General features: G+C 34.9%; 1 protein-coding gene across 1 annotated transcript in view; it reads right to left on the reverse strand.

Annotated features, from left to right (window-relative positions):
• Positions 1-9,107: 9,107 nt before the first annotated feature.
• Positions 9,108-19,034, reverse strand: part of N4BP2 (NEDD4 binding protein 2) — a 57,008-nt gene continuing 47,081 nt past the window's right edge. The window contains exons 13-16 of the mRNA XM_065877776.1: positions 18,345-18,533; positions 17,270-17,438; positions 10,339-10,462; positions 9,108-9,153 (exon numbers count right to left, since the gene is read on the reverse strand). Coding sequence (XP_065733848.1) covers positions 9,108-9,153; positions 10,339-10,462; positions 17,270-17,438; positions 18,345-18,533 — 528 coding nt within the window. The remainder of the gene's footprint in view (positions 9,154-10,338; positions 10,463-17,269; positions 17,439-18,344; positions 18,534-19,034) is intronic.

Genomic DNA, 19,034 nt, shown 5'->3' on the forward strand with positions numbered 1-19,034 from the left:
TCTCAGTTACTGTAACCATTGGCTCTACCATGCAGTTTTAGCATTAGCAGAAGTTGGGCAAAGATGACCCAAACCAAACTAAAGCATGTCTAAGCATCAGTTTCCAGAAACAAGCAGACTTTGGCCTCCCCCCAACACCCGGCCCACCAAGTTATTTATTTAGTGGATTTCATAGCAGAGGGTTGAGTTAGTCATTCTCCCTAGTTCATGGCAACTATCACCTTTGTACTGCGTAAGGCCCCTACATTTTATTGATTTATTCCTTTTTTGCTGCCTTCCTCATTTCCATATCCTTTCCTCACCCCCAGGCAAACTTTGTATTTGCATGTGTATCATTGTTATCTGTTGTAAAACATGCATTTTTGGGGTGTATTTTTAATTTACAAATAGTATTGTGCTATGTATCTTTTTTTCCCACATAGCACTGTTTTTAAGATTTATCCACATTGCTGTGTGTACATCATTGCCCATTCTAACTCCTTCACAGTACTCAATAGTGTATTATCCACCACCTTCACATTCTCCCAGTAATGAAGACCTAAATTACCTCCAATTTCCTGCGTCCTTGTGAACTTGTGTAGAAATTCCTTAGGGATACACCCCCCAGCAGTACAACTGCTGTGCCAAAGGATATATAAACATTTTAACTCAACTAAGCACTACCAGAACGCTCTCCAGGTCTCTCACCAGAAGTGCATGAGAGTAACATGTAGCATTGTCCAGGTTTCCATTTTGCCAGACTAATAAGTGTGAGAGAATACCTCATTTTTATTTTAATTGTATTTCTCTTACTAGGAATAAACTTAAGCATCTGTTTATTGGCTTGCTGGCTTTTAGTCTCTCCTTCTGTAAACGGCCTTACCATATTCTTTGACCATTTTCCTGTTAGATTTATTTTTACCAGAGTTCCTCTATATTTAGAAACTAGTTCCTTGTCCCTCAGACATTGCAAATATTTTCTATTGTCACTCATGTTCTTCATTGGGCAGAAAACCTTAATTTTGTTATCAAATGCATCACAGTTTTGCCTTATGGCTTTTGTTTCTGGGTGTTTTAAATTCCTCCCCGTCCCTACGTGACAAAGATGTTTTCCAAAACTATATTTCATATTTAATGAAATCTCAGATGCAGTATATGAAGACGCATACTGATATCAGAGATGTTTAACTGTGGGAAAAAATGGCCAATGGCAATTTGTAAAAAATCTATGGTAAGGCTCATCCCATTTTCAGAAATAATAAATAGTGATTCTTAAAATTGATGACACAATTTTATAGCTTCACGGGTCACAACTGAATCATTAGTCCTTCTGGAGCCCACCTATGTATATGTTTAGGTAGGAATCCATTTTGATTTTAATTCATATAGATCTAGCTTCCTGATCTCAGGAGGCAAGATTTCCATATTTTACCTTTAAATATATTTGTGATTTTTAAATACTCTTGATCAGACTAAAGTAATTCCATTCTATTCTTAAGTATCTGAAGTATTTTACCATGATAGGTGTTGAATTTTATCAAATACTTTTTCCATATCTAGCAAGTTAACCATGATCTTTTTCCTTTATTCTCCCCTACTGTTACTGTGGTAAATTATATCCTTGTAAAACCCTCTTAGTTGCGATATATTATCCTTTTTATATATCACTGGATTTGTTTTTGTAGTATTTTGTTAGGATTTCTGCATATATGGTCATTAAGAACATAGGATATATCTTTTATTATGTTTTAATCTATTGTTGCCAATGAAGACAGTTTTTACATGTCTGTTTCTGTTCTCTTATTTCTACTAGTTGGCACTCTTGGTGAATTAGTTCCTTGTATGCTTGGTTATTTTATTATAAACTGCTTGTTTTCCTTGGAAATAATTTGTGGGATTTTTTTTTTTTAATCCACCAAGATGACGGTGTATTCTCCCTGAGAAGATGTGCATTTGCCTCTGCCAAGCAGCTAATGGTGGCATTATCGGGCTGGAACCTCTTCAAACGCACTTCATTGAAGTTTTTTGGACTACCTACATCATGTGACTTTGGGCTGCTAATCTGTGAGGGCCAGTAGTGGTTTTAAGTTTTTATGATTTTTTTTTTGGTCTCTTGCTCTGCTCAGTGCCAAGGCAACTGAGTCTTTTGCAGTCAAAAAGACTGAGTCCTTGCAGTCTTTTGGCAGTGGGAAGGAGGAGAAGGGAAAAATTTCTTCTGATTCATCCCCACTAAGGGTGAAGCCCCTTCAGGTGCTATATTTATGGGGTGTCTCTTAGCCTCCAGGTTTGCTGGCCATTGTCTTTTCTCACTGCTCCCCAGTGAGACTTTGAAAACTGAAGCCAAGGTGACTCGTCATGCTCAATGGTGAAAGGCTGAAAGCCTTCCCTCTACAATCAAGAACAAGACAATGGTGCCTGCTCTTACCACTCCTACTCAACACGGTACTGAAATCTTAGCTAGAGCAATTATTCAAGAAAAAGAAATAAAAGGCAACCAAGTCTGAAGGGAAGAGGTTAAACTGTCTATTTGCAGATGATATAATCTTAATATAGAAAAGTCTAAACACGCCAACAAAAACTGTTAGAACTAATAAACGAATTCAGTAAAGCTGCAAGATACAAAATCAACATACAAAAAGCAGTTGTGTTTCTATACACTAACAATGAAGTATCTGATAAAGAAATAAACAACCCCATTTACAATAGCATCAAAAACAATAAAATACTTAGGAATAAATGTAACCAAGGAAGTGAAAGGTATGTACACTGAAAACTATAAGAGGTTGATGACAGAAAACAAGACACAAATAAGTGGAAAAATTATCTCATGCTCATTGATCAGAAGAGTTAACATTAAAATGTCCATACTACCCAAAACCATCTATAGATTCATTGTAATCCCTATCAAAATTCCAGTGGCATTTTTCACAGAAACAGAACAATCCTAAAATTTGTATGGAACCACAAAAGATCCTGAATAGCCAAAGCAATCTTGAGAAAGAACAAAACTGGAGGCATCACACTTCCTGATTTAAAACTACAGTACAAAGCTATAGCAATCATCAAAACAGACACAGACCAATGGAACACAACAGAGAGCCCAGAAATAAACCCACTAACATCTGACAAGGGAGCCAAGAATACTCAAGGGGAAACAGATACTCTCTTCAATAAATGGTGTTAGGAAACCTGGATAGTCACATGCAAAAGAATGAAATTGGACCACTGTCTTACACCAGTCACAAAATTAAATTTAAATTGAGATTACCCAGAGAAGCGCTCCAGAACCTATGAAAGGTACAATTGTATGGTTATACATGTACAAAAGCCATAAATTTGCAGTATTTAATCTTTTCCCTACAAAAAGTCACTTAAAAATTCAATCAAGAGAGCAAAGTTCAAGTTTACCACCTCCAAAAAGAATTACTTGTTCCCCAAAGTGCTTCCACAATTCTTTATACACAGCTTCTAGTTCTTAGGACATTTACATGTTTACATCTCCCTACCCCAGTTTATTTAGCTTTACATCACTTGTACCAAGTACTGCTTGTACACATGGATGTGATTAATGAATGTTTAAGAAAACACAGAAGTCACTATGCAAATATATTTAGCAGTATCACTAGAAATAACTTATGTACTTAATCTAGTTGCCACAACTGAGTTATTAAATTAAAAGTGATCCCACTAGCAGTTAAATTGTCAACTGAAAACCCATTCCATCAGCCATGTTGGTTACTATTTGGATATTTAAATTTAAATACATACAACTGTGATATCTTTTTTATTATTCCTAGCACATAGTAGTCATCAACAAAGATCTGTTGAATAAACATATAAGAACTAATTTTCACATTACTTGCATTCAGTAATCAAAAATGATGTGGCAGAGACTGCTCTTCATTCCCCTAATATACATTCTCTTTCCTCCAAGAGAATGCCCAAATTTTAGCTGAATATTTGGCAGTCTGAAATAAAGACAATTTCCCAGCCTCTCTTGCAGCTAGATGTGACCACATGACTGAGTTCTGGCCAATGAGATGTAAGTGGAAGTGTCCTGTGGCAGCTTCCATAATTCTTCTATAAAAGACCATGGCACTTGCCTGTTGCTCCCTTCTTTGTCTTCCCTCCAACAGAATGTAGATGTGATGATCAGAGCTGTAGCCACCCACACTGCTTTAGGAAAATGAGAGCCACACCTTGGATATTGTAGAGTGGTGAGCTAAAAGGATCCTAGATCCCCAAAAACTGTGGAAAAAGAGCATGCCCATCAGTCCTGGACTCTCTATATCTCTGAATTTTAAATTAAGAGAAAAATGAACTTTTATCTTTGCCATTGGGAAAATCCATAATACCAGCTTCCCCTGGATAAAGGAGGAAGGCAGATTTATAAACGACAGACTTTCATAGACATATACTGTGGAGCCACATCTCTCTCAGTTGGGGATAATAGGATATTATCTCTTTTTCAGTAATTATTTTTACTGTTAAGACAAATGCTGTTGCTCTATACTAGGAGTCAGAGAATCTAAGTTGAAGTCTCTTACCTCCATCACTAAATAGGCAAATCAGTCTAAGCTTTTGTAACACACCTATGTAATAAAATTCTCTTGAGTCTTAAAATATAATGTATATGAATATTGTTCCACCATACAAATCACTATACACAAAATAATTGATGAGACCGTAAGATACCTGTGGATAGAAGCTCTGTCTGTCTCACTTTGTATCCCTAGTAACAAATGCTCAATAAATATTTGTTGAATAAATATTTTTAAGTCCTTGCTAAATGAGTAAATTATTCTGCTTTGGAGGTGAATAAAGTTCAAAGGTCTTTAATATTAATTAAAGTATTACTTGAATCCTTTAGAGATACAATTCTTAATTTTGACATCAGTCAAAAGATATAAGGTTATGAAAAGATAAACCTAGCTAACCCATTTACCTGGTTCAAAAGTAGACCCCTATTTGCTATAGCAAAATAATTTAAACTAGAATAAAAGGTGTGGTACAAAAATGAAAAATTTTTGACCCTTTTCCCTTGAAATTACAAAGTTACACATACACATATATTTTAATATTTAAACCACTAACCCTACCTCATCAAATGAAGGATATCCTCACACTAGACAGTGGTTAAAGTATTTTATTAAATTAAGTACAGAATTTGCAAATGGTTTCATAAGAAATTTTAAAAGCAAAGTTATAAAACATTTTCAATAAAAAAGTACAGAGTTAACAGCAAAATTACATTTTCTTTATAGTACAAATAAAAGTATTTTGTTTCTTATATACTATCTGAAAATTTTATAATATATTCTCCAACTGACAGCTGCAATATATTTTAATGAGAAGTCTCATGGTTAATTCAATCATTTGTTAATCAGGGTTCATCATTTGGACCATAAAATTCAATTGCTCAACTTTAAGGAAAATAATAAAATTCATCATCATGTAATGTGGAGTTATAAAAAGCTCTTCGGGATGTAGATGTATTCTAGCCTTATTTCTCTAATAAATTCTGCAAAGAGACATGAAGTAACACTGTAAACTTGAATTACAATTTAAAAATAAGCACCATTAACATACATTCTACACAAACTGACTTCACCTTTTAAATGACAATTTTTTTTGGCCACGCAAACATTTAAATCTGTTTTCTTTACCATGTAAATAAAAATAAGCAATATTTAACCACTACACAGAAAAATTATCAAACTTCACCTCAATTGCACAATGGAAAAGCACTCAGAAAAAGCATGTGGAAAAAAGCAGCACACATTATTTCTGTCTTTTTTATACATTTTGTCATTTTCTTAAATTGAGAGCAGTTAAAACATTGTCAGAGCAATTTCCTGAGTTTCAAAGTTTCCAATTTCCAGCTCAGAAATAACCAATCTTACTTTTATACATGTCCTTTTCCTAAGCATACAAAACACTTGAATTTAAAAAGAAAAAAGACAAAAATAAAGGATTGGAAACAATCCAACAGAATTATTTAGCTTTTCTTTTCAAAATGTGTTGTAATACACAAGACACTTTAAAGTCAGGATTTCTACTATACAATATGTCCTATATTTAAAGGCCTTAGAATTGCAAGTAGTATTGAAACACTAATAAACCGAAGAAACCTCAACTTGAAAACAATATAGAGATATATGAACAGCCAATAAATGTAAGACAACATGCTTCCATTTCTCCTGTTGAAGGAAGGAAATGAATAGTTGGAATTACTGTTAAGAGTCCCCTCATTCCAGCCCCACTTTCCCTGTGGTTTCCACATTAGTTCTCTTTTTCCCCTGGTAGATACTGGTAAGAGACTATTGAAAGAATATAACTGTTACTAAACTCTTGCAAATTATAGAAGTGTTATAGTTTTTTTTTTTTTTTTTTGCGGTACGCGGGCCTCTCACTGTTGTGGCCTCTCCCGTTGCGGAGCACAGGCTCTGGACGCGCAGGCTCAGCGGCCATGGCTCACGGGCCCAGGTACTCCACAGCATGTGGGATCTTCCCGGACCGGGGCACGAACCCGTGTCCCCTGAATCGGCAGGTGGACTCTCAACCACTGCGCCACCAGGGAAGCCCTATACTTTTAAAATGTTAATAACTTTGCAAAAAGCCATTCTAGTAAGTCATATATTAGCACAAATATACCAATACATACATCAAAACTTCGATAATCCCCACATTATCATTAGTTTTGACACACAGGATTTAGAAATGGGCAAAAGAGAAAAATGTGATAATCCTCAAACTCTGTTTACCTTTGGCATACAGGATTTAGAAACAGGCAAAACAAGAAAGGGGCAATTATAAAATTTTCTTTCATAATTATGTGTTGGTTAAACTATGCTACATAGTGGGGTAGGAGGCAGTTTGGTACTAAACAACTTCATAAAAACATTTATGATGCTCAAAATTTGCCTATATATTTATGGATGATTAAGAAGAAATACCCTAGATTTACCAAATAAAGCATAAAATTAGAGTTGATACAGTACAAAACATAGGTTCTTTCATTTGGTTTCTGCCCACAAAATATCCCACCTCTTGTTCTGTTTGACTGCTCCCACATCAATCATAATTATAATAAATAATACTGAAATAAGTCTAGCTGAAGTGCTCAAAAGTGATGTTTTTTAAAAACTGGGTAAGGAAATATAAAAACACAGAAAATGAGTATGCAGCTGCACACACTAGAATAATTCTAGGTTTTAGTATTGTTACTCACATTTCTTAAATCATATCAATTTATATGTAGAAAGATTTTATTTCATTAACAGTTATAGTTTTGTAATAAGCTGCTGAAAGGAATTGCCTTATTTTTAATGTACACAATTCTTCTAGACATCACAAAAAACATAATGCCAAACTGTTGGCATTCTTTTCTTTTTTTTAACAAATTACCACAAACATAACAAATGTGAATAATTCTTCAATACCAGTCACTATTTCTAAGTAATAAACATATATTTTTATTTTTGTGGAAATAAATTCAATGATATGGCTCTTCTTTTACAAGCATGCTTTCATGATATATAAAAACATTTTTTGAATTTTATTTTCATTAAAATTTCTGTTCTTTTGGGAAACCATTCTGAAATTCAGGATTCTTTCAGTAGTAGCTCAATCGTATCATTCCTGATCCAATTAATTTTTTAAGCTTATCAAAAAACAATACAATTGTTTGCTAAAGTTACATATGTTGAAAATATCCTTCATATCCAAAGTCAAATTTATTTAAGCCAGTGTCTCACACTGGAAAATTATACTTCGCCACACTAAACTTGTGTGTAAAGGAAATTATAACTGACATACTAACAGGACTTTTTTAGCTCACCAAAAAACAGAAGTCAATGAAAGTTTCCTTTCAGAAAGTTGGTTCTTTTTAAAAATAAAGGTAAAAAACTTTTAAATTGTAAGAATTTCTTTTATGATTATATCAAAAAAGTTTTCTGTATCTATTTAAGTTAATAGGATTTTGACCTACTGTAGTTTAGAAATTACATGCCTCAAATATAAAATATAGCTCTTTAGTACTGTCTTCAATACCACTTACACAGACAGTTCTGTAAGACTAGAAGCAGTTTTTATAAGACAGCAGCACTTGGTAGATATCTAACCATTTCTCCTTCTCTGAAAACTTGCCTGCCTGTGGAAGGTATAAAACTGCAATATAATCTCAGACTCCAACTTTACTCCTAGAAAATGTACACACACAGAACAAAGGAACAAAAGGTAAGAGATCACGATCATATACAAAGCAGAGGAAAGTGCAACAGCATGTCTTCCTTCCTGTAGGATACAGCAAAATGATTTTTTTTGTATTGTTTTGAAATCAAAAAGCACTCAAGTGTTTTTGTTAGATCTCCTTTCTTTCATTACTACTGGTACTAGTACTTTTTTTTTTTTAAATTAATTTATTTACCTTTGGCTGCGTTGGGTCTTCGTTTCTGTGCGAGGGCTTCCTCCAATTGCGGCAAGCGGGGGCCACTCTTCATTGCGGTGCGCGGGCCTCTCACCATCGCGGCCTCTCCTGTTGCGGAGCACAGGCTCCAGACGCGCAGGCTCAGTAGTTGTGGCCCACGGGCCCTGACGCTCCGCGGCATGTGGGACCCTCCCAGACCAGGGCTCAAACCTGTGTCCCCCACACTGGCAGGCAGATTCTCAACCACTGCGCCACCAGGGAAGCCCAGTACTTCTTTTTTAAATACAAGCTTTTGAAGGGCTTGTATTATGAACCAGGTCTCAAAGCACTTTAAATACCTCTCATAGAAGCCTTTAAGACTTTACTAAATGTCAAACAACAATTAATATAAAGGTTACATTTTCTGTCTGAGAAAGAATCAGAGCATTTCAATCTTTAAAACTGCAGCTGATAATTTTCTTAGATATTTTGTAATCAGTAAAAATTCTCTTTAATACTTTTAATAGACTACATATTTGGCATGTGATTCAGTAAAAAATTAAACTTCTCTTGAATTTTGAAAAACATAATGTTTTTCTGTTTTATAACTGGACATTACTTCTAATAAAACACACATTTACAGTACAGTTGACTAAATTACTGCAAATAAAACTAATTTTAACCTACAAACCTTCACACTTTTAAGTCAAGGACATTTATTTTACTTTAGCATGACTTTCAAGCACCCTGGTTTAATTTCAGAGAACCTGCAGAAATGAAAAAAAGAGTTATTTTAAAGATAAGAATTTCAAACTGATTAAGAAACATAATCTTGTAATCAATTCAAGTGCCTATGGTAAACATAATATTCACTATCAAAACACTCTCCTTTAAGTTAAATCCAGCAGTAATATCTATGCTTATGTTCCTTTTAATCTATTGTCAAAATAAATACATGACTAAGGCTGGGGGTTATTCCTAATAAAGTATGACAATTTAAGATTTTTTTAAATTCTCAAGCCTGAATTTGACCCTCATGAACAACAGCACGCTGCATGAAGGAGAAGACGATGTCTGCATTACATTATTTCTATGCATTGTAACAGTACAAAGAAATCTCTAATAGGTAAGTCTGATTCATCAGGCCATGAAATGCTTTCAACTCCCTCACTGTGAAATTTAAAGAAACACAAGTCTCTAAAACAGATCATCAATCCCAACATGATAATGTTGTGGTCTAACTACTCCTTTTGTAAAAGTAACTCTAAAATGTCATCTATTTTCATGCTCAGAGTTAACACTACCATTTTCTATAATATAGCCAACATTTTATTACATGACATAAACAAAATATGCTACATTCATTGAAACTGAAGTAAGGGAAGGAGGGTACTTAGATTCCTCATAACCACTTAATGAAAAAGGACATTTCATGTTTGTCAGCTAAGATCAATAATGGCATTTAATTCATGAAGATGTGTAAATTCGTAACTGACTGGAGATTTCCACTAATGTTTAAATACATCCAAATTATAACCACATTTTAGCAGAAGCTCCAACTCCTTCCAAAATCCACAGACATGTTATTTCTTTTCAAAGGAATTAATTAAACAGCAACCTTAAACTATGATATGTATAATCTAACTACCTTGAATGATACATTATCAAAAAAACACAAATATACTTAGTTTCTTTTAGATTTTTAAATTATGATAGAAAGTTTTGTCAAATGATTACGTCAATAACAAACATTTTTCTTTCATTTCTGGTTTAGTGGACATCATAAATCTAGAAAGGAATGTTATATATCATAATCTAGTCATGAATTTATGGCTAGAATCAGATGGTTAAATTTAGTTAACTATTTTAACAAATTGTTCTGAGCAAACTATTAGTGTTTACCATCTGCATATGGGTAACTGCCATTATCGATAACAGAAATCTATACTCACCTGAAGCTATGGCTTGTGAGGTATTTAATGACAGCTGGTTTGATGCGAGCAACTCCTCCCTGGCTGTGGTTTCCTCTCCCCGTAATCACAGAAAGATAGGGCTTACCACCATTCTGCTTAAATTCTGTTACAACAGGAAGTGGAACCATTAAAATTGATCTATCTTACATTCTCAACAGAAAACAAACCTTTACTCAAACACGTATGAAATAATTTTCATGAGGATTTAGAGATTTATCGCTTCAAAAATCCCCAAATTAATGTTTTTAAATGTACTGTTTCACCTACACTTTAAGTATGGAAGGTTCCTAGCAACTCATCCACCTAAAGACTTAAGTGGGACTTCTCCTGTGGGGAGAGAGATTTCCATGTGTCATCAGAATTTCTCTCTGAAATAATGATAACAACAATAATATTAATGATACTTAACAATTATTACACACATGGAGTCAGGCATTGCTTTAAGTGACTTATATTTATTAACTAAGAATCTTTACAACAACTCTATTACTCTGAAGCCCCGCAGCTTTGGTCTGATTAGCAGCTCTGCCACTAAATGACTGTGTGATAGGACCATGGACAATTATTTAGCTTATCTGTGCCTATTTCCTTAACAATAAAATGGGGTATAAGGCAACTGCTTTACAGAATATCATCCTCAGGAAGAGCCATTAGCAAATCCACTAATTATAGCATGGACTGCAGTCTTACTGCTAAAGATAATCAATTATTAACTTAAGAAACTCTTCCAAACTGATGATTTTAAAATATCAAATGAACCTGAGACTCTTAAAAGACCACAGCTTCTGCTTTGGAAGCGACCTTGTGAAAATTAAGTATATAAATCCTGAAAGTCAGTAATAGCTACAATAAAATAACAAAAAAAACTTGTTAATAATAGGAGTTGATTTAGTAATTCAATAGATACTTGTTCCTCAGTTATAAATAGCACAAGTTTTGGGCTTCCCTAGTGGCGCAGTGGTTGAAAGTCCGCCTGCCGATGCAGGGAACACGGGTTCGTGCCCCGGTCCGGGAAGATCCCACATGCTGCGGAGTGGCTGGGTCCGTGAGCCATGGCTACTGAGCCTGCGCGTCCGGAGCCTGTGCTCCGCAACGGGAGAAGCCACAACAGTGAGAGGCCCGCGTACCGCAAAAAAAAAAAAGCACAAGTTTTGACCTTTAGCATAAAATACATATACACATAAACATTCCATATTCTGCTCAGTAAGTTGCCCTAAGACTCCATCAGATCCACAGATTGTTTATCGAGTCTCATATCTCCAGGGCAATATTTAGACTAGAATTTTAGTGGATATGTTGGTCCTGCATTTATAATTCCTTCTTTGCTTAAGATCCACCTCCATAACTTCAAGCAACATTTTGTTCAAAATTCAACTCTCTCTGGGTGATGGCTATACATGGGTATTCACTTTGTAAAAAGTTTTTATGCTACACAATAATTATTTGTGCATTGTTCTTTATGTATGTGATATTACAAATAAATGCTTACTTAAAAAAAAATATCTCAACTAACCATAATTCATCTCTCATCACTCCTTCACTACCGCTCCTCTCATCAGTTAAGTCAGTCATTTACAGCATTTCACCTTTCAATAGTTTACTTACTGCTCTGAAAATGTTCTCACATGCCTCAAAGTAGGGTGTCAGAGGATGTTTATTGAATGAATTAATATAATATGCTTAGTTTCCCAAATTTCAGGTTAATCCTGCTTACCACCTTTTTTAACTGATTTTTAAGCATATCTCAGATTTCTTATCATTTCAACTGTAAATATTTCAGTATGTATTCAAAAAGGACCCTTTAAAAAAAACATAACCACAATGTCACCATCATATGGTACAAAGTAAAAAATAGCTCCTTAATGTGTTTCTAAAAATGGCTAAAAATGTCCCCCAGTAGTCTCAAAAAAATGTTTTTACTGTGACTTGTTTGAATCAGGGTTGAAACAAGTCTCCACACATTGTATTTGGTTGATATATTTCTTAATTTTTAATCTAAAGGTTCTCCTTCCCGTGTGTGTGTGTGTGTGTGTGTGTGTGCTTTCTTTTCTTATCTTTTTTTTTTTACAATTTGTTGAAAAAATTAGATCATTTATCCTAGATATTTACAGTCTGGATTTTGCTGACTGTATCCCCATGGTGCCATCTAACATGTTCCTCTGTTCCCTATAAATCTGTATAAAGTAGTAGTCAGATCTAAAGGCTCTACCTGCTTCTGGTTATTTGGGGGCAAAAGAAGCTTCATGAGTAGTAGTGGTGTATATTTCAATAAGAAGACACAAAAGGTTCAGATATCTTTTTTGTTTTTTAATTCATCCCCAATTTTGACAATCATCTTTTATGACTAAAAGCAATGCGGGGCAGAGCCACAAATTTTTCACCTGGACACATTTCTATTCAACAATACTACCATCTGCTGGTGATGTCAGTAACTACAGGCTACCACAGGTAGCACGCACAAGATGGGCTTTGGCTTCCAAAAAGGGTTTGTATCTTGAGTCTGATCCAGTATCACCTTACACAAATTATTTAACACTTTTATTCTCATAATTTTTTCTATTGAGATAAAATTCACCTAACATAAAATTCATGATTTTAAAATGTACAATTCAGTAGTTTTTAGTACATTATTACAATGTTGTGTAACCATCAACATGATCTAATTCCAGAACATTCCATCATCTCAAAAAGAAATTCTGTTCCTGTTAGCAGTCAATCTCCATCCCCCCTTTCCAGTCCCAGCAAACATTAATGTACTTTCTGTTTCTATTGATCTGCCCATTCTAGACATTTCATGTACAATAAATGGAAATCGTGTAATATGTGGCCCTTTGTATCTGGCTTCTTTCACACTGCATAATGTTTACAAGGTTCATCCATGTTGTAGCACGTATCAGCATTTCATTCCTTTTTATGGCTGAATTATATTCCATTGTATGGATATACCACATTTTTTCCATTCACCAGTTGATAGATTTGGGTTGTTTCCACCTTTTGGCTATTATGAACATTCATGTACCAGCTTTTGTGTGGATGAATTGTGTTTTCAATTATCTTGTGTACAAACCTAGGAGCAGAACTGCTAGGTTATATGGTAGCTCTGTGTTTAACCTTTCAAGGAATGTCAACCTTTTCCACAGTGGTTGTACCATTTAACATTCCCACCAGCAATATATGAGGGTTCCAATTCTCTATACCCTTACTGACACTTATTATTTTCCACTTTATTAAACTGTTGATATCATCAGTTTCCCTACTATAAAATGAGAGGAATACCTACCCTTTATTCAGTCATTTATTCAAAAGTTTTTTAAAGTGGTGAATGAAAGGCTCAATATACAATAATGATTCAATAATCATCATTGACTCAATTCTTGGCCAAAAAGATGGACATTTAATAATCAATTATACAACAAGCTTTTTATAAGTACTGTGATACAGAGGAGTACTATGAGAGGCTTTTAATAGGGAGCCTAACTTAATCTGGAGGTTAACAAATGATAATGTAGATAAACATAAAGAAAAGGAGAAGAAGCAAAACATGAGATGAGAATGTAGAGACAGGCCAAGGAACAATTAAGTAGGGATCTGGGAATTTATGCTAAATGAAACATAGCAACCTGTACTTTTTATCACAATGCTAACCATTTATGTAACTATTTATTCACTGTCATCTATCCTACTAGACAGCAAGCTCCATAAAGACAGGGATTGTGTGTCTTTTTCACTGCTTTATCCCTGATGTCTAGAATATAGAAGATAATCAAATTTTACTGAGTAAATGATTTACTCAACCTCTATAGACAAAATATTCCCTTATAATACTTCCATATAATACTTCTACTTTTCTTTTCTCCAGATTAAATAATGTATTTAAACCGCTCTTAAATTTTCTCTTTTCTAATCTTTATTGTTTTCTAGTTCTTTCTCCAAGATTTTCAAAATTCTATTTAAAAAACAACTGGGGGAGGGGGATCCTCTACTTTATCAAAGAATGTCTGCTAATAAACAGAGAAGGAACACAAAATTATAAAACACCATTATGAGAACTTCCCTGGTGAGTGGTTAAGAATCCTCCTGCCAACGCAGGGGACATGGGTTTGATCCCTGGTCCTGGAAGATCCCACATGCCATGGAGCAACTAAGCCCGTGCGCCACAAGCACTGAGCCTGTGCTCTAGAGCCCGTGAGCCACAACTACTGAAGCCCGCATGCCTACAGCCAGTGCTCTGCAACAAGAGAAGCCACCGCAACTAGAGAAAGCCCACGTGCAACAACAAAGACCCAACACAGACAAAAATAAATTTTAAAAAATAAATTTTTTTAAAACACCATTATGCAACCACCAATATAATAATTGATTCAGACAAGGATCATCTGTGGATGCTAAAATCATTAGGCAAAATGAGAACAGTTATTCACACAGTCACAAAGTATCAATCACCAAAATTTACTAATTGATTACAAAGGGAGAAAAGGTACATTTACAAAGTGAAATCTGATATGATAGAGTCCCACATTAAGCTAAGAAGTCAAACTTAACACCACCAATACTGGGGCAAACTGACCATATATGTCTCTTGATTAGTTCCCCAAGGATGACCTAACATCTCCTATGCAGTGTTTTCACCAAGAAAATTTTAAACTGAATCAAATCATGAAGAAACCATTAGACAAAGTAAAATTGTAGGGCAATCTACCAAACAACTGGCGTGGAGTCTTTAAAAGTGTCAATAACATGGAAAACAAAAAACAGACTGAGGAACTCTTCTATATTATAGGAGGCTACAGATTTGGGACAATCAACTGGAACATATGATGCATGACTAGATCCTGGATTGGGGGTGGAACACGGCACAGCTACATAGGACATTTCCATATAACTGGAAAAATCTGAATATGGCCTGTATATTAGACAACATCATTATAACAATGTTAAATGTCTTAAAAGTGATAATGTATTGTGATTATGTAGGAGAATGAATTTGTCCTCAAGAGATAAACATGCTGAGGTATGCAAAAGTAAAGCACCACAATGTTTAATGAGACTTATTATCAAATGGTTCAGCAGAAAAAAATTCTAGAGAGATAATAAACAAATGTGGCCAAATGTTGACGACGGATCAATCCAGGTAAAGGACATATGTACAATTCATATATTGTACAAAATTTGTACAATATGTCTATTGTACAATTCTTTCAACTTCTCTGCAGGTTTTTAATTTTTCAATATAAAAAGCTAGGAAAAAGGATAATGATAAGAGGACACATGTTGATATGCAAAATAAAGCTCACTGCAACATTATAATTAAACGTCCATCAACAGAGGGATGGATACATTATGATAAGGTCACACAATACTACACAGCAGTTATAATTTAAAAAATACTCAATCCGTCGAGATGAGTAGATCTTGAAAACTGTATTGGGTAAAAATAAAATAAGTGGCTTGGCTGACGATATAGTGTGACACCATGTATGTTCATTTTTTAAAACTCACAAAAAGGATACTATAGACCAATTATGGATGAATGTACAATACACGTAGTAAAGGTATTTTCAAAACTGTCCAGGATGATGCAGACCAAACTGAAGGATGTTGATTTCCATCAGAAGGGGAGAGAAGAAAGAGAAAAGGATTGGGGATAATGCAAAGGGAGGAACAACAACAACAAAAAATATATATATGAAGCACATACAGTAAAATGTTAGCACTTGTTACTTACATTCATGGGTACACAGGTGTTCGTTATTTTACTCGCAACTTTTTCAATGTGGTTTTCATGATAAAGTTTTTATATCAATTATATTTAATCAAGCATTTAATTACAACTGAATTGTAAAAGCTATATGTGCTGAACTGATAAACCTATATAACATATAGTATAAAACTTTCTAAAATATATACAAATTAATTAACCAGAACAATACAGCTATCAATGACACAGCAGTATTATTGAACCACAGGGTAGTAACTGAGGCATGGATTCCATGTCTCCACAATAAAATGTAAGACAAAGAGAAAGCCAAGTTGAGAATTCAAAAATATCCTAGTAGTGCTAAGAGGAGATGACTCCCTAGTATTAGAGTCTGGGGTACTACAACAGATTGAATTTTCCCAAGTGCTACCATCTGGTGATGAAAAGGAAACAAGATGATAAACCAACAAGATACTTTAATGTATATAAAGTACATGATATTGATTGTAAGAGGCAGGCAGTAGCATTCCTACTGACCCGCAAAGACAAAATACAAGCAGAAAGGGAGAAGGGCATACTACCAAAATGTAAACGCTCATAAATCCTGCCTTTATGATAATTCTACAAAAATCCTATCACCTAATTTACTTCTGCACTTTTTTTTTTTTTTTTTTTTGTGGTACGCAGGCCTCTCACTGTTGTGGCCTCTCCTGTTGCAGAGCACAGGCTCCGGACGCGCAGGCTCAGCGGCCATGGCTCACGGGCCCAGCCACTCCGCGGCATGTGGGATCTTCCCGGACCGGGGCACAAACCTGTGTCCCCTGCATCGGCAGGTGGACTCCCAACCACTGTGCCACCAGGGAAGCCCTACTTCTGCCTTTTATTAAACATCTGTTGAGCAACTGACATCTAATAAATATCTATTAGCTTTAATAAGTGTCTACTGGACAAAGATGTATTATATTCCTGAATGGTCCAGAGGATTCTCAGATTACATCATGCCCTCCCTTTGACAATTATAACAAAGGAATACAAATGTAACTGAAACAGGAAAATAAAAATGTTAATGCACATGGCAGTTAGAATTCTTTCCCAAGGTTTTCTTGAAGAATGACTCTAATACAAACATCTATAAATGTGGCACAGATATCCTCAGCCTGCACATTCAGACTTCCTTGAATTTGTGAAAATCTGTCATGACTATAGTCCTACCTTCAGTTTTCTGCTGTAAAACTGTCATCAAATGTTCTATAGCCTCATCCACATGCAGCCCATGGAGGTCTAAAACATTCTGTGGCAGCAGGGAGGCATTGACTTTCTCAAAGATCTCCACAGCAGCAAGGTGATTGGCTTCTTTCATCTTCTGCTCATGGAGACTACCCTTTAATTATAAACAACATATCATCAGTAATCACTTTTGATATCTGCTACTTAGTAAGCAATGAGGAAACAAATAGTGCCCCAAATAAAAGGAAGAACAAAAAAGGCAACAACAAATGTAAACTTTTAAATAATGCAATGGGCTAATATGCAAGAATGCACCAAAATTTAGGTGAATTTCAGTGGACAAACAACATAGTTATTAAACTACTAAATCATCATTTCTAACACATTCTCTGATCCAAAAATCATAGGAAAGGGACACTGAAATAAACAACACACATCTCAAGAAGGAATCCACTGGTTTATCTTCTGCTAATCCTGAGTCTCAACCCTTTAAAACCTTGCAGTTACCCCTGAAGTCATTCCTCAAGGTTTGCTATTATTGCTCACAAGGTTATACCGGTTTGATACCTTTTTCTGCTCCATCATAAAAAAGTAAGCTATATGGAACCACAGAAAACAAAAAGTAAATCAATCAGGTTTCTTGTAATACCATGCTGTATGAGACCAGGTAGAAATTTTACTTCCCTGAGAGATATTAATGTAACTTTCTTTTTCTGACTATGACAGTGATACACAACTTAAAATTCAAGCATGATAGAAAGCACAAGACCTCTGTAATCCCACCCTGGGATGGCCAATATTAACATTCTGCTTCCTTTCCTCCAGAAAATTCATGTCTGTTTAGAAGCAGTACTGAATGAGAGAATCCAACCTAAAAGAAAATATGGACTGTCGGAGGAATTCTCAGAACCATACATTTCTTACATATTAGGATACTTTATATCACTTATACAATGTACATTCCCCAGAATAACTTAATCAAGTCACAGTATGAGTATTATCTGCTTCAAGATTATTCAGACGTTGTAAGTGACAAAGAAAAAATAATTTTCCTCTTTACTTGTTGGGCATAAAACGTGGCAACGTTTTTCTTCCCCATCCGATAAGCTTCTTTTGCCTTGCTATAGCATTCCATCCTCTTCTGCTGGTGCAGGAAAGCCTCTGCCCTGTAGTCATCATACTCTGGGTACTCAAAATCCTGGAAAGATGGTTCGCTTGGTATATCTTCAGTCTCTTTCAATTTCTTTGCCTGTACGGTGTTACACAATAAGTAAAATACAAAAGAAAGTAGAAAGCACAAACTTTACCTTCAAAAAAATGTATATGAAAACTGGGCTCTACTAATTTTTATCTTTCTTCTTAAAAAACAGACTCTCCCTGCTGTCTATCTAGTAAGTCATGCACTTAGCAACTATTGTTAACCTTTTCATGCCATAAGGGTACTCCTTCTTTAACCATTCTTATCTTAGAAGATGTTAAAAAGTTCTCTAAAATTATGAAAATAAAAAAAAAAAAATCAAGCCAAAAGAGAGAATATAAGATATTCAAGGAATGATGCTCATTTATCTAAATGCAATATTTTCCAAATTTTAGTTTGTAAACCCATTCAAAGGATCAGTCCAACCACTGAAGGAAGTAATGGCATATTTCAAAATTTTTTATAAACCAATTGAGAAAGTAATTGAATAATATTCTTGTTAAAACAGAAAGGCATGTGGAGTAACCATGCCTTATAGTAGGTAAAAAATCA

This window comes from Phocoena phocoena, chromosome 5 (assembly GCF_963924675.1).
Source record: "Phocoena phocoena chromosome 5, mPhoPho1.1, whole genome shotgun sequence".
NCBI lineage: Eukaryota > Metazoa > Chordata > Mammalia > Artiodactyla > Phocoenidae > Phocoena > Phocoena phocoena.